At 48.3% G+C, this 15000-nt stretch overlaps 1 protein-coding gene across 2 annotated transcripts in view; it reads left to right on the forward strand.

The window, feature by feature from the left end:
• The window catches only part of macrod1 (mono-ADP ribosylhydrolase 1), a 59578-nt gene that overhangs the window by 37329 nt on the left and 7249 nt on the right, over positions 1-15000 (forward strand). For both annotated transcript variants that reach the window (XM_062524493.1, XM_062524494.1), the window contains exons 4-6: positions 581-610; positions 7002-7118; positions 14489-14610. In XM_062524493.1, the coding sequence (XP_062380477.1) occupies positions 581-610; positions 7002-7118; positions 14489-14610 (269 nt within the window). The remainder of the gene's footprint in view (positions 1-580; positions 611-7001; positions 7119-14488; positions 14611-15000) is intronic.

Consider the following 15000-nt stretch of genomic DNA (forward strand, 5'->3'; position numbering starts at 1 on the left):
TCAAATTGCTCGTTCATAATTTATTCGTCCAGTCGCTGATCATAAACCCCTACATTCAGAACAGCTCTCTCGTGGCTGAGGGCTTCATGTCAAAATTAATTACTTGTTGTTTCTCCAATTTATCCCGGGCAAGAACACAATGCCATGTTCATTGATACTAGAAGCCACTTGTCATAAGAAATTACGTCTCAAACCCACTGTCTGAATGGATTATTTTTGTCTGTTCTGCTGTTGTTTAAAACATGACTTCAATTTTGTGTGCTCATTTGTCATTGGCCGAGACAAAAAATGAGCCAAACTTAAACAGATGCATGCATTGTGTTGTACAATAGATTTCTGACAATATTCCTGACTGCATTGATGAAAAGGGCATTGATTTTCTGAGTCGTGAGTCGTGACCATCTAATGTTCGATACGTTTGACCCCGCGCTCTAAAGGTCAGACGGTTTGGGAGAGGGTAGCCTGGGTTAATGTCAGACGCCTTTGATGATTGTCTTGTCAATAGCATGCGTCTTGTTTGCAAAATGACAAATATGTACACAATCTAATCAGTCTTTTTTTCTCTCTTTTGTCTTTTCAGCAAACAAATCATTGCTGGGCGGAGGTGGAGGTAAGCCTTCTTCTCATTTGCATCCATTTCATCTCTCGTCTTTTTTCCCTCGCTCTCGTTTCATATCACAGTCTGGGGGGTCAGTACCATGGAGGAGAGCGCAGAGCAACAGAATGTGATAAAAGAGAAGCAAGCTGAGGAGAAGGAGAGAGAGAGAGAGAGAGAGAGGGAGAGAGAGAGGGAGGGAGGAGAGAGAGAGAGAGAGAGAGGGAGGCGTGGAGGTGAGACAAATTAGCCGGTGGTGAGCCAGAGCAAAACGTAAGGATCAGCAAGGGGCCAGGAGCGATAAAAAATGAGAGAAAGAAGAATTTTAAAAGAGAGAGAAGAAAGTATTGAAGGAGAGAGGGGAGGCAGCAGTGGGAGAGAAAGCCCCAAAAAAACGAGAGAGAGAGAGAGAGAGAGAGACAGAGAGAGAGAGACAGAGAGAGAGAGACAGAGAGAGAGAGAGAGAGAGAGAGAGAGAGAGAGAGAGAGAGAGAGAGAGAGAGAGAGGGGAGCGTATGCAGAATGATCGATGGAGAGAGGGAGAGATGTTGGGCAGATGGGACATGTTGGGCTGCCGGAGGCGTGGAATCTCGCTGCGGCACTTCTGATGGTTGTCTCGCTCTGGCGAGAGCACAGACCACCAATTTGAGGAGCGCGTGACTGGCGCGGCCCACCAGCTCCCCTCTCGACACCCCTCCGAGCCTCGCACACAAAAGAGCCGCTTTATCTCCCGAACGCCGCCGCCACTTGTTGCCGTCGCCGAGCGAGCGTGGCGAGAGGCCTCCCCCCCAAAAAAGAGAGCAGCTCCTCCACCCAGGGTTCCAATTATCCCCTCTGCCTCGTAGCGTGGCGAGCCGGCCTGCTTTAGAGCCTCTCACACTGTGACTGTGCAGGCCTGTGCCGCTCTGAACGCGCCCCGAAGTCAAGAGTCTCTACAGCCATCCATTCACACTCACTTAAGCTGCCTCTTCGCGTGGCAGCTCTTAAATATAAACTCCATTTTTGTCAGTGCTAGTTTTTCAGTGTAGGTGATAAGACAAGGCATATGTAATTCTAGGTTTTGTCTCTGTTGGTTCAGACTCTTGGTGAGAAGCAAAGTCATTACTAATTTCCTCCATTGTGATCACTTCCATGTTCCTTTTAATGAAATGCACAGCAAACGTCAAAAACGCATCACATTCTATTCACTCTGCACTTGTCTCTAATTGAGTTGGTCTCAATTAAACGTAATGTGTTTTTCTCACTGTATAATGTGGAATGACATTTATTTCACTGTATTGTATTATAATAGTCAGCAAATGGGTAACAGCTAAAAGATCTAGATTTTAGACTTTTAAAAGTAGATGTTATCAGCGCACACTAGTCTGAGAAAGGAATTGTTCATTAGGAGCGGACAGTGTGTCTCGCCATTGGCTTCCTGTGGCTCGCTCTCCTAGATGTTAGATCTTTCTCCTCTTTATTTGAAATGCATGCTTGTTATGTGTGAGCACATAGCATAATGCAGTCAAATGGCACGGCTTGTGCACAAGTGTCTCACACAAGCCGTGCCATTTAGCTGCATGTGTGTGTGTATGGAGGTGTGTGTGTGGGGGGGGGGGGGTGTAGCCTGCATGATGTTAATTAGACTGGACATAATGCTCAATTACTGATCACACCTGTACTCCCAGTACAAACATACAGTGTGTCTACAGTATTTGCACCTCATCTACATCTCAAAGAGAATGAGCTGCCTCTGAATTACAGTGCCTCCCCTCACTTTACTGACAACCTATTCCTTGTAAGAGATATCCGACTGACTTTACAGACCTCCATAGAACACCAGAAAGTGAAATGCTCGCCACTCAAGGATTTTTTTACCCAACCAGTCCTGTGAGATTGGACAAAAAGGGAGCAATCTCGGTGACAGTTTTAAATCATAGGCCTGGGAGGAAATGAATGTAAAATGGCCTCAAAGCAAAGGACATGCCGTTCACAGCTGCCATCACCTACCATAAAGCACACTGTGACTGACTTACTGTATTTGCAAAATAGCTCCGGCAGTGAGCAGGCCCTTTTTGAGTAGAGTCATTGTGTTGTGTGGAGTCGGGCGGACGAGTGTAGTGCTTGCTCGTGGGTGTTCTTGAATAAGTTCCTTTCAGTGGACGCCATCTTGTTCTGGTGCTTGGTAATGTGGACACACTCAGGAGGTGTGGAAATTGACATGCGTTTAGAATAAACAGCACCCTCTGTAAGCATACCTTGGGCTTTATGTGTTAGAGAGCTCTTGTGTGCTGGTTGAGAAAGTGTGTGTGTGTGTGTGTGCGTGTGTGTACATGTGTGTGTGTGTGTGTGTGTGTGTGTGTGCATCAGTGTGTGTGTGAGAGTGAAAGAGAGAGATTGCATTTGTGTGCGTTAGCACGAGAGCAATATCGTGCCCGTCCATGTGTGTCTCTGTGTGCATGTGTGCGTGGCCGCGTGCATGTCAGTGTTAAGCGTCTGGCCATGAGCAAATCAATATGCGCGATAAATCTCAGGCTTCCAAATCCCTCCGGGCTGGCGGTGGCGGTGATACACACCCCTCGGGCCGCGCTACGCCGCGCTACCCCGCGCTACCCTACGCCGCGCCACCCTACGCCACGCCGTGCCGTGCCGTGCCGCGCTCGTCTGTCTGTGGTGACGTGGGCTTCGCGCGGGGCCCTCGGGCTCCGAGCTCCGAGCCTTGGCAGCAAGGCAAATGGGATTGATTTAGTTGTGACCTTCGCCTTGTCATTTTAAACCCACTCTGTCTGAGCGTGCCTCTGCATCTCGCCCATCACTTCCTTAGTCTCTGCACTCTCTCACTCTCTCTGCACTCTCACTCGCTCCATCCCTCTCTCCCTCTCTCTGTCTCTCTCTCTCTTTATCCCTCTCTCCCTCTCTCTCTCGCTGTACTCCTGCACTCTCTTCCCGCCTGCTCTCTGTTCATCTGTCTCCTCACATGCTCGTCCCTCACTCTCTCCCCGTCACTCTCACTAACCAGCTCTACGTGCGCGTGTGTGCGCGTGTTTGTGTGTACGCGCGTGTGTGTGCACGCGCACGTGTGTCTGTGTGTGTGTGTGTGTGTGTGTCTCTGTGTGTGTGTCTCTCTGTGTGTGTGTGTGTGTGTGTGCGCATGCATGTGTGTGTGTGTGTGTTGTTTCCTCTGCTCATCCCCCTCCTATTATCTTGCTCTCTTCCTTCACTTGCTTGACTTCATCCTTGTCTCACTTTGGAGGTTTTTTCCTCTCTCTCTCTGCGTGCTGGTTCTCTCACCTGTTCTGGCCTCCAGAGGTTTGTTAAGACCTGGAAAACCGGGGTGATAATTAGGCAGGGACTGAAGAGTGCATTAGCAAGACAGAGCGTCTCTGCATTAAGAAGAATAAAAGAAAGAGAATGCAAATGTTTTTCTGTGTGTGTGGGGAGGGAGGTGGTTGTGTGTGTGTGTGTGTGAGAGAGAGAGAGAGAGAGAGAAAGAGAGAGAGAAAGACAAAGAGAGAGAGAGAGAGAGAGAGACTGTAACACGGTACAAAACAGTCATGCTAATAAAGCACCTTTGAATTTGAATTTGAAAAATGTGAGAGAGAGCGAGAGCAGGAGAAAGAAAGAGCGTGCGTACTTGAGTGAGTATTGTTACAGGAGTGGCCATGAGTGGTGAATGTTTGAACGAGGGACGCTGAAGTAGACGAAGAAAGAAGAGGTGAGGAAGAGCTGTGGGAAGAGAGCAAGGTAGTGCAAGTGAGAGAAAGGAGGAGAGATGGACGGATGGATGGATGGATGAATGGATGATCAGGGCCAGTGTGAGGGAGGCATGGAGGGGGCGGGTGGACAGGTAATAGGGGGGTGTGCGGGGGTGTGTAGTACCTGAGATGCACCGCAGGTTAAATTGACCCCGTGATGTTTTTCTAATACACTCTAGAGAACACCGAACAAAATGTCAATTTGAAAACCAGAGCAGGGAGAGGAGCTCCAAAAAAACCCTGGAGATGAAAATCAATCTAAAAAAAAAAAAAGAAAGAAAACACCCACAGAAATTGCACCATTTCAGCCACGCATTTGGACCCCATATTGTTTCAGATGGCATTTTAAATTTGTCCGCAATTAAGCACTCGACTGAAAGTCCCGGGTGTTCTCAATTAATCCACCCCTAAAAAAATCATAGAGGGCGTCAAAAAAAAGAAAGGGGGGAAAAAAGAGAAGCTGAGTCTTAACGCTTCCGGAACTCCAAAAAGCCTATTGTTCTAAATTCAGCCGCCGCCAAGCATCCCGCTTGCTCTGAGTACACGGTGACATTTCCCTCTTGTTTCCGTGAAAATGTTGCATTAATGCGATAAAGTTGGCACAGTGGCAGCTGCGTCCCCCCCGTTTCTCCACGCTAGAGACATCCTTGTGTTTCTAAAAACTCACCAATTCACAGAGATGGCAAGGACACAATTACATTTTCTATTGATTGTGCCTCTCTCATTCTTTGTGTGACATAAAAGAGAAAATGTGTGTGTGCGTGCGTGTGTGTGTGTGTGTGTGTGTGTGTGTGTGTGTGTTTATGTGCATGTGTTTGCGTACTTTTGTTATGTCCTTGAGTTTGGCCAGATCGGAATTGTGGATGACATCCAGTTTGAGACTAAACCGATTGGCCAACTGGACCAGACCAAAGCAAGCGATCCCAGCTCCCTTGCAGGGACTTTGGGAGAGGCCAAACAGATGTTGCCGCAGCCTTCTGGACACCCCTTGCTAATGGTTGCCATGGTGACCAGCCTTGGCCAATAAGTGGATGGCATTCCATCCGACTGGTGTTAATCAACACTAACAGTCTTCGCTCTTGACCAATCCAAAATGAGATTATCTACAGAGGAAGTGCGATAGTAACTACAGTAGCCCATCCTCCATGTGCTGGATCCAACACAGCCAGCACCAGAGTGGATGTGTGTTTAACTGAATGTAATTGGTAAATTGTGTGTGTGTGTGTGTGTGTGTGTGCATACATTTTCACGCTCGTAGAGGGATGTATACTGTACGTGTTTAAATACCTCTTTGTGTGATCTAGCTATGAGTGAAGAACGCCTCCGGCACATGCTTTTAAATGCATTCCAAGCCCCCAGCCTAGTATAACGTGATGCCAATTAGCACTTGCTAACAAGAGGCGTGCATGCTTGTTGTGCACTGGAAAGGTGTGCGTGGGATGATGGTGCAGGAAGGTAGTGCGATCCCTAAGGCAGGTGCAGTGCACACACTTGTACCTGTCTTCCCTCCTCCGTCTGCCCCTCTCATCCTATACCCTTTGCCCTTACTCTAACACCGCCCCCCTCACACACACACACACACACACTCAACCGTAGCTTCCTAGGTTTTAACCCCCCCCCCCCCACACACACACACACACACACACACACACACACACACATACACACACACTCACACACACTCACACTCTACCAAAGCTTCCTAGGCTGTAACACAGGGTACATGTCATTTCCTCGCTCTATCGCTTAATCACTCCATCATCTTCTCTCTCTCTCTCTCTCTCTCTCACACACTCTTGCTCTCTTGCTCTCTCTCTTACTCTTACTCCTGCTCTCTCTCTCTCTCTCTGTTTGTCTGGGCCCCTGGCGGCTCCGTGCTCATTCTCTCTTGTTCTTCTCTGGCGAGACACACGCTCATCCTCTCTCTCCCCACGTTCTCCACTCTCCAGCTATTCCCACGTATGTCAACTCCACCTCCGCCACCCCACCCTCTTCATCATCACCCTCTCCCCTCCCCTCCTCTGTATTCCTTCTTTCACCCCTCTCTCTTTTTTATCACCCCCTCCCCCTCTCCGTGAGCGTACGTAAGCGCTGGGCTCCTTATCACCCTGGGCAGGTATGATAGCACACGCTCAGCTTCACAGCCACACCATCAGCCACAGGTATCAACTCACTATCATGCTGTTAGCCCAAGGGTGCATGTTGTGGCATATATCATATATGTGTAAAAAAAATAAACAACAACAACATCCAGTCTCTCTATCTAGACAGCGCATTTTATTTACACAATAGGATGAGGGTCTGTCTGCATCTAACTAGTGGTATCAGAGGAGATGGAGATGAAGATTACAGTGCATTTCCTGGCGATTTTTCACTTTTAGTGAAGCTAAAAGTCCCTCCATGTGTGTAATGGCAATAATACTCATGAAAAGGAGATCCACTGTGCAATGCAATAATGGCGTCATTACGGGCAAATTGTCAGGCACAGTTGTGAGTGTGGTTGAAGGCTTTTTCGGCTTCTGTCTTTTATGAAATCTCATGTGGTAATTTCCATCTACTGTAGTGTTACGCCTCTCTCTCTTTTTACTCTTTTCATCTTCTCTCTCATCCATTATTGCAACTGCATATTATTTCTGTTGAACATTGACATGAATGTTAATCTCCCCCTACAGTGGATGGAGCCATTCATCGTGGGGCCGGACCACTGCTGAAGAAGGAATGTGCCACTCTGGGAGGCTGTGAAACGGGGGAGGCCAAGATCACTGGCGCCTACGGCCTGCCAGCTAAACGTGAGTCACCTGCCTTGTTTATACCTTGGTTGCTCCCCCAGATAACTAAGACGATCTTCAGCTGTACAAAATTCAGCAATAATATTTTTCCAAAGTACTTACAAGTCGGAAAATCAGTGTTTTGTTGAAGCAGAAGGCCTCTCTCCGAACTCTTGAGATAACCCATAACCACTCATGTCATTTACATTTGAAAGGACAAGTTGCATCACTGTTGGCATGGTTACCATATAGGAAGGAACTAAGTCCTTTGCGGCGTACATGACAAACACAATGTTTGGCAGGACACCAGTTTGTTTCATGACAAAAGATCACGCACAGTACTGTATATAGGAACCAGACCACAGGGGTGTAGCATGTCAGTCATCCGGTGACAGCGTTGTCCCGTGAACTTAACTGTCTCCTGACATGAATGATATATTACAAGGGAAGAGGGAGCAGGGTACAGCCTGTACAAGCAGAATTACGATGACGGTAACAGGAAATGCAGAAGATTTCTGCATTATGAAAAGATGCGCTCCGTATATTCTACAACAGTCTGCTGCGTGCTCAGTGAGAACACAAACTGATATTTCATATCGGCCCAGTTTTCTACCTGTGTAGAAAAAGCTGAAACGAAAGTTCAATCCTCCTATTATTTTCTTGTCGTTTTTTTGCATCCCAATATCCCCCAGTGTCCCGTATGAAATGGCAGAGGTATTTTTGAGAAGTAAATGAGTGAGATCTTTTTTGGCCGGCTCAGGCGCCGTGTATTAGCGGTCTTTGTGTCGACAGTCCTGGAGGTGTGCTGGCTGGCGGAGGTGCTGAACGCCCATGGTGAGCTTTGGATGGCGGCTGTCTTCAAAGGAGGAAGACATGAGAGTCTGCTCAGAGCTGCGAGCAGGGAGCTGAGGGTGGACAGCCTCACACTTCCTGCTGTGTGTGTGTGTGTGTGTGTGTTGTGTGTGTGTGGGGTAGTGTGTGTTTGTGTGGTCTGTGTGTGTGTGTGTGTGTGTGTGTGTGTGTATGTTAGTGTGTGTTTGTGTGGTGTGTGTGTGTGTGTGTGTCTGTCTGTCTGTGTCTGCGCGCGTGTTTGTGTGTGTGTGTCTGTCTGTGTGTGTGTGTGTGTGTGTGTGTGTGTTCTCCATTGCCCTCTCTTGACCTTGCAGGTGAGGTGGGCCTGGCTAATCTCCTGACAGGGACGTTGTGTGTTTATTCACAGCAAACTGGACTCTAGGCCACCCTGCAGCACTGACCGCAGGCCAGGCCAGACCAAAGCTGAGCCATCAGCTTAGGCTTTCTCTCTCCTCCCTCCCTCCCTCCTTCCTTGCTTTCTCCTTCTCTCCTTCAGTCTTCCATCTCTCTCTCTCTCTGTCTCTCTCTCTCTTGCCCCCTCCTTCTCTGTCTTAGTGGGAGTGTGCAGTAATTATGTAGTCAGACAGTGTTTACAGATGCAAGTGCACTTTAATTTATTCCCACACTTAGCAGTAATTTCCCTACCTAATTTATGACCCCTCCTTACCTTGCCCCGTCAAGCGAAAGGGAAGAGAGAGAGGGGTGTGTGTGTGTGTGTGTGTGTGTGTGTGTGTGTGTGTGTGTTGGGGAGTGGGGGGGGGGGGGGGGTGCACTAACAGTATCGACTCTGTATCGATAATGCAATGGGACCAGTTAGTTCAGTCATTTGGGCCTCTTGTCCACTTGGCTGTTTATCTACAGTACAGCGGTTAGGCCAGGGCCGTGTCGGAGGATATCAAGGGGAGTCCTCGTAGGAAATGATGGGTGCCATGCTTTATTTGCTAGATTGTCTGGCACTTACTGCTCATCATATTATGCCTGGGCTCTATGTGCTTAGTGAGTGTGTGAGTTGCATTAAATCTGAGAATCTGGGTTTTTTTTTTTTTCTTGTGTGCTGTTCTTGTGTAGTGTCTCTGAGATTGGAGCCATGTGCTGTAAAAGGCACTATGCTCAGAAAAGTAGCTATTACTCTGAGATCTGACTGAGGTATATATATCTATATATAACTTACAGTGTATATATGTATGACTGAGTGTGTGCATCTGTGCTGTGCCAGTATGCCTTCTTTGTTTGTTTGTTTGTTTGTTTGTGTGTGTGTGTATGTGCGTGCGTGCGTGCGTGCGTGCGTGCGTGCGTGCAAGCGAGCGTGTGTGTGTGTGTGTGTGTGTGTGTGCTTGCATGTGTGTGCCTGCATGTGTGAGTGTGTGCGTATGTGTGTGCGTGTGTGTGTGTGTGTGTGTGTGTCATTAAGCAAACGGTAGTGAAGAGGTGCTATTAGCCTCCCCACACATGTGCACTCTAGCTGTGGAGCGAGGGAAGACGAAAGGCGAGGATGAAACACTGAAGAGAGCGAAGAGAGAAGAGAAACACTGAAGAGAGCGAAGACACAAAATGTCTCTCAAGCAACACGAGTCTCCATTTATCTCCAAGGTTATGCTCCATCCCTCCTCGCTTCATTATGCCGAGGAATTATTTGCACATAAAAACAAATTCCTCCTAAAATTAAGTAATTAGCTCAGACTTAAATAAGACAAAAAAAAAAAAAACACCTCCTTTTTTTTTATTTTCACGTGCTGATTGAAGCAGGGCTTGTTGCATCTTGTTAGTGCCTAACAAGGTGGTATTTTTAGCCACGGCAAGTCAAATCTATTATGGTGCAGATAATATTTTTCGAAACAGTCACAAGAAAGAGCAGAGGAAGAGGGGGTTGCAGGGAGAAAGAGAGATATACGGAGCGAGCTTTGTGTTCCGAGAGGGATTTAAGATCAGGTAGGTGGCTTATCGACCCAAAGGGAATTAGTAGAGTGTGGTGTGTGAGAAAAAAGGAACACACACACACACACACACACACACACACACACACACACACACACATTCAGACAGGCACAGCACCAACCCTCTGTGGCAAGTCCCAAAGCCAACCTGTGTACCAATACAGACCTAACCGGAGGGGAAACAAGCAGACAAACAGCAACAATCGTTATGGAGGAGAGAGGGAGGGGGAGAAAACGAGGCAAGGAGAAAGCTTGTCAGCTTGGTGCTGTACACACACACACACTTTCTCCCTCTCTCACACACACACACAAACACACACACACACATACACAAATGCTCCGAATGGTCTCATTTCCCTCAGTGACCAATTAACACTAATTAAAATCCGCCCAGGCCAAATGAACACCCACTCTCCTCCTTTCGTCAAAGACATAACTTATCCCTCTTTCGCTGTCTTTCTCCTGCCCTCTCTTTTACCGTCTCATCCCTTCTTCGCTAAGACAGCGTCTCGCTTAATACCCACCTCCGACTGGCCATGTGCGACCTCGCAATAATTACCACTGTAGCATCATGGATATGGATATCGTGTTCATAAAAACGGAAAATATGCATTAAGTATTAAGTATACCATCCTTGCGGAAAGAAATCGTAGCCCTCTGCTTTGGTTAGTCTGCACTCTTGTCTGTGTGTGTGTTAGTGTGTGTTAGTGTGTGTGTGTGTGTGTGTGGTTGCGCTTTCTAAAGGTCCGAGCCAAGACAAAGACAGAGAGACGGGGTCAAAACAGCCCTATCTTTGGGAGCTTTCAGATGGTAAGCGCTTGGGCCCCTTCTTCAGGACCCATTGTGATTCCCTGGGGGCCCCCCTTTTAGGCTTTGTGCTGTGCCCGTCACGTACTTTAAAAGTCATTTCACCTGCTCCTGCGCTGGGGTGGGTGGAGTGGAGTGGGGTGGGTGGAGTGGGGTGGGGTGGGGTGGGTGTGAGGCGTGACTCTTCCAGGAGGCCCCTGTGTGTGTGTGTGTGCATGGATAGGGGCCCAGCACTGTATTTTGTGACATGTCCCGCTCCATTGAGCACGAAATGAAGGCTGGCACCAGAGGACCGGTCCAGCTTTTGGAACACCCCCTCCCCTCCCCTCTCTCTTTCTCTCTTTCTCTCCCCCCTCTCTTCTCCGCCACTGAGAAAAAGACAGATAGGGGGAAGAGAGGAACAGAGAGAGAAAGGGGAGAGAAAAAAGGCAGGCAGGCCCGGAAGTGTCAAGAGACAGACAATGGATGGAAAAAGAGCACAGAATGTATACATGAGTTATAAAACACAAAAAAAGGGAGAAAAAGAGAGAAAAAAAACGTTCTTAGGTTAGGGGTATTGTTTGGAGGCAGGGAGAGGGAACGGGGAGGGAGGAAGAAGCCAGAAGGAATGTGTCAGAGAACGCGCCGCACAATAGGGAGGGAGGGAGCGAGGGATAGAGAGAGAGAGAGAGAGAGAAACGGTGGTAGGAAGAGTCAGAGAGAAAAAGGAAAATGCATCGGAAGAAAAGCAGCTCTTCAGAAAGTTTTCTGAGGTCAAGCTGTCACGGTAAATTTTTATGCTCTGGTTTTGTGAAGAGGGAAGCAGAAAAGGCAAGTTTGCGTGGTGTGTGCGCTTGTGTGTGGGCACATGAGATTTTCCTCCAAATGTTAGAGTGGAAATGAGAAGCCCTCTGTTTCCATCATAAAAGAACTCTTCCAGCTGCTTGTTTTTTATCTGCTGATAATTTTGGGGGGGATATATGACAGGGTCTAATCTTCATTTATTTCATTTTTACATTTCCCAGGCATCCTATCAGTGTACTGCTAGAGGATTATAATATCAATTGTTTTCACAAGTTGTTCATGTAAAAGCTGAGGAGCCTATTTGGAAGGGAGTAAAACAGACTGGAGGGACGGTGATAATTTTTTTGTGGTGGGGATCTGATTTGCTGTCACACAAGGTCTACAAGGTATACACGCTCCAGCAGCACTGTCCATAGAACTGTGTTGTGGCTCAAGGGGCTGCAGTCATTCTCTAATCCTTGCCCAAACTTACGCAAATGTAGAAATAAAACTGATGTGCACACACACACACATACACACACTCACACAAACACACACTCACACACACTCTCTCTCTCACACACACACACTCACTCACACACTCTCTCTCTCTCACACACACACACACACACTCTCTCACACACTCACACTCGGGCCTTGCACGTGCACACGGATTTAAATGGAGCAGAGTAATGTCAGCATGAGTTCATTTGTACAGGATTTGCGCCCTCTGGCCCCTAGCCTTTAGCCAGCCGCAACCTTTAGCTGCACCTGTGTCAAAAGCCATTATGTCATCCCCACTCCTCTCCCTCTCCCTCTCCCGCTCCGTCTCTGATTAGGACTCTTTCGTCAGGACTGTCCCTCTCACTAAATCTCTCTCTGCCTCTGCCCGACACCCCCCCCCCCCCTTTTTATATTTCTTTTTAGATATCCCCCCCCCTCCTTTACGTTTTTTTCCCCATATGAAGCACTTTTTGCTTTTTTTTATGCTTGATAAGCATAACATTTCTTTATGAAAAGCTCCAAATAATATGCTCTTAAAGGCTTTTAGTATACCCGTGACTTTTCTCTCTCCGGCTTTCTTTTCTTTCTCTCTCTCTCTCTCTCTCTCTCTCTCTCTCTCTCTTTCTCTCGTGCGCTCCTCTATGTAGTCTTTTATTTCCCAACGCTTGTCTTCCGCACTTTCAAGGGTTTTATCCGCTTTTATTCCTCATCATTTCACTCGCGTCTCGTCCTTTCAGAGCGTCCTTCCTCTCTGTGCCGGGTGTTGTCCTCTGCCGGCTGCCCGGTGCGCATTGTTCCCTCGGCTCTTCTGTGCCGCCGAGTGTCATCACTCCCCATCGCAGGGCCTATCGCCCATCCTTACAGACTCTCTACCCTTTTGTCACTCTCGCTCCCTCCCTTCCCTCTCTCTCTCTCCCCCTCTCTCTCTCTCCCTCTCTCTCTCTCTCCCTCTCTCCCTCTCTCTCTTGTTGTGACCTTTCTGGTTCCTCCTTTCACATCCCTCCTTCCTTGCCTTTTCCTGTCTTACTCCCTTAATCTCTTTTGAACTGTCTCTTCCCCTTTACCTCACTCCTTATTCCATTCTTCCACTCTGTCACTGTCTCTCTCTCCCCTTCTCCCTCTCTCTCTCCCTCTTTCAGTCGCTCTCTCTCCCTCTTTCAGCCTCTCTCTCTCTCTCTCTCTCTTTCTTTCTGTCTTTCAGTCTTTCTCTTTCTCTCCCTCTCTCCGTCTCTCCCTCCCTCCCTCTGTGTGAGTAATGTGTGCGTGTGACTGGGCTGATGTATGGCCCGGGCGCCGGACTAAACAAACAGGGAGGCAATCGATGCTGTAAACACAGAGGAGAGGGGCAGTAAATAACCCGCCGGCCGACAGGACGCGCCGGCCGAGGTGCCGAAGGAGAAGCGCTCCGCCGCGGAGAGAGAGAGAGAGAGAGAGAGGGAGGAGGAGGAAGGAGAAAGGAGAGGTGGAGGAAGATGGGAGACAGGGAAACGGAGGAAAAGGCCAAAGAGCATGGGGCAGGCGCGAACAGCGGAGGTCAGGGAGCGAACGAGACGGACCCCGGGCGAGGAGGAAGAAGGTGTGGGGAGCAGCGGAGGGGTCACGCGGCCATGCGAGGAGGAGGAGGAGGAGGTCGCGAGGATCGCGCTGGAGATGAAGAGTGATGGAACTGGGGACTGCAGAGGACTGAGGTGTGGGAGGAAGGTGGAACGAGGGAGAGGGAAAAAACGAGTGGTGGACGAGATGAATGGACAGAGCAGCCCAGGGTTGTCCAGAGGTTAGCCGCGAGTTTGTATAGACGTCGCGAGAGTGACAGGAACGGCGAAGGTGGCAGAATTGCCAGCGGAGGAGGATCAAAAGCCATTACAAGACTGTCCAGATATGCGCGGATAAATAGCCTATTGCTGAACTTGAGTTGTGATATGACTGACAGGACCAAGACAGCCTTTTTCCCTTCTAAAATAATAGTGTCACTGTCATGCAGCAAGTCAACTTTAATCTGTCGTTCTGCAATGCCAGTCGAGCCGTTTAATAATTCCTGCTCCTCAGTGGCAACACTGAAGGAAACTTCAGAGACTAATTACACTTGCTTGATTTACATTTTCTTCTCTTTTTTCCATCACCTCTGAGACTCGAGATGATATATTTATCAAGCTCAGCAAAGTCATTCATTTCGCAGTTAATTTTCAAAAGCGAAATTTACATGGCCCCCCGAAACGCTCGCGCTAGATCTTTTACATGGCAAGCAGCAAGCAGATAATTTAGCCGACTTTCTCCTGACAAGCATGAGCCTTCTCCACATCAAATCCACTCCTTTCCTTGACAGATAGATACGCTTTCACATCAGATAATGTGACTGCTGAATCAGTTTCGATAACAAATGGATGTCGACTATTTTTTTTTTTTTTGTATGTGTGTTCCTCGCAGGCATCATGTTATAAGTTAACGGTGTTGCTTTCCTCAGCTAAAACCACCGTGTTATTTTTAGGGGGGAGTCGTAGTGTTGCTCTCACCCTCCGCCCCTTCTCCACACAGATGTGGTTCACACAGTGGGCCCCATCGCCTACGGGGGAGTGGGTGACAAGGAGAGAAACGCCCTGCGAGACTGCTACCTCAACAGCCTCAAGACAGCTGTGCAGAACCAGCTGAGGACAGTGGTGAGACCCAGGGAGCTGACACACACACACACACACACACACACACACACTCACTCACGCACACGCACACGCACACGCACACGCACACGCACACGCACACGCACACGCACACGCACACGCACACGCACACGCACACGCACACACACACACACACACACACACACACACACACACACACACACACACACACACACACACACACACACACACACACAGTGTGGAGAAGTGGCTTGTGAGATGCCTTTCTCTAGGTGTGTATTCACTGGTATGTTAAATATACTCTGATACACTTGAGAAGTGAAGAGAATCAATGAAGACTTTTTGGGCCATCCCATTGTTTTGAGTTGAACTACTTTACCTACGTGAGGCCTTATATGAGATGAATATACA

This window comes from Sardina pilchardus, chromosome 21 (assembly GCF_963854185.1).
Source record: "Sardina pilchardus chromosome 21, fSarPil1.1, whole genome shotgun sequence".
Classification (NCBI taxonomy): Eukaryota; Metazoa; Chordata; class Actinopteri; order Clupeiformes; family Clupeidae; genus Sardina; species Sardina pilchardus.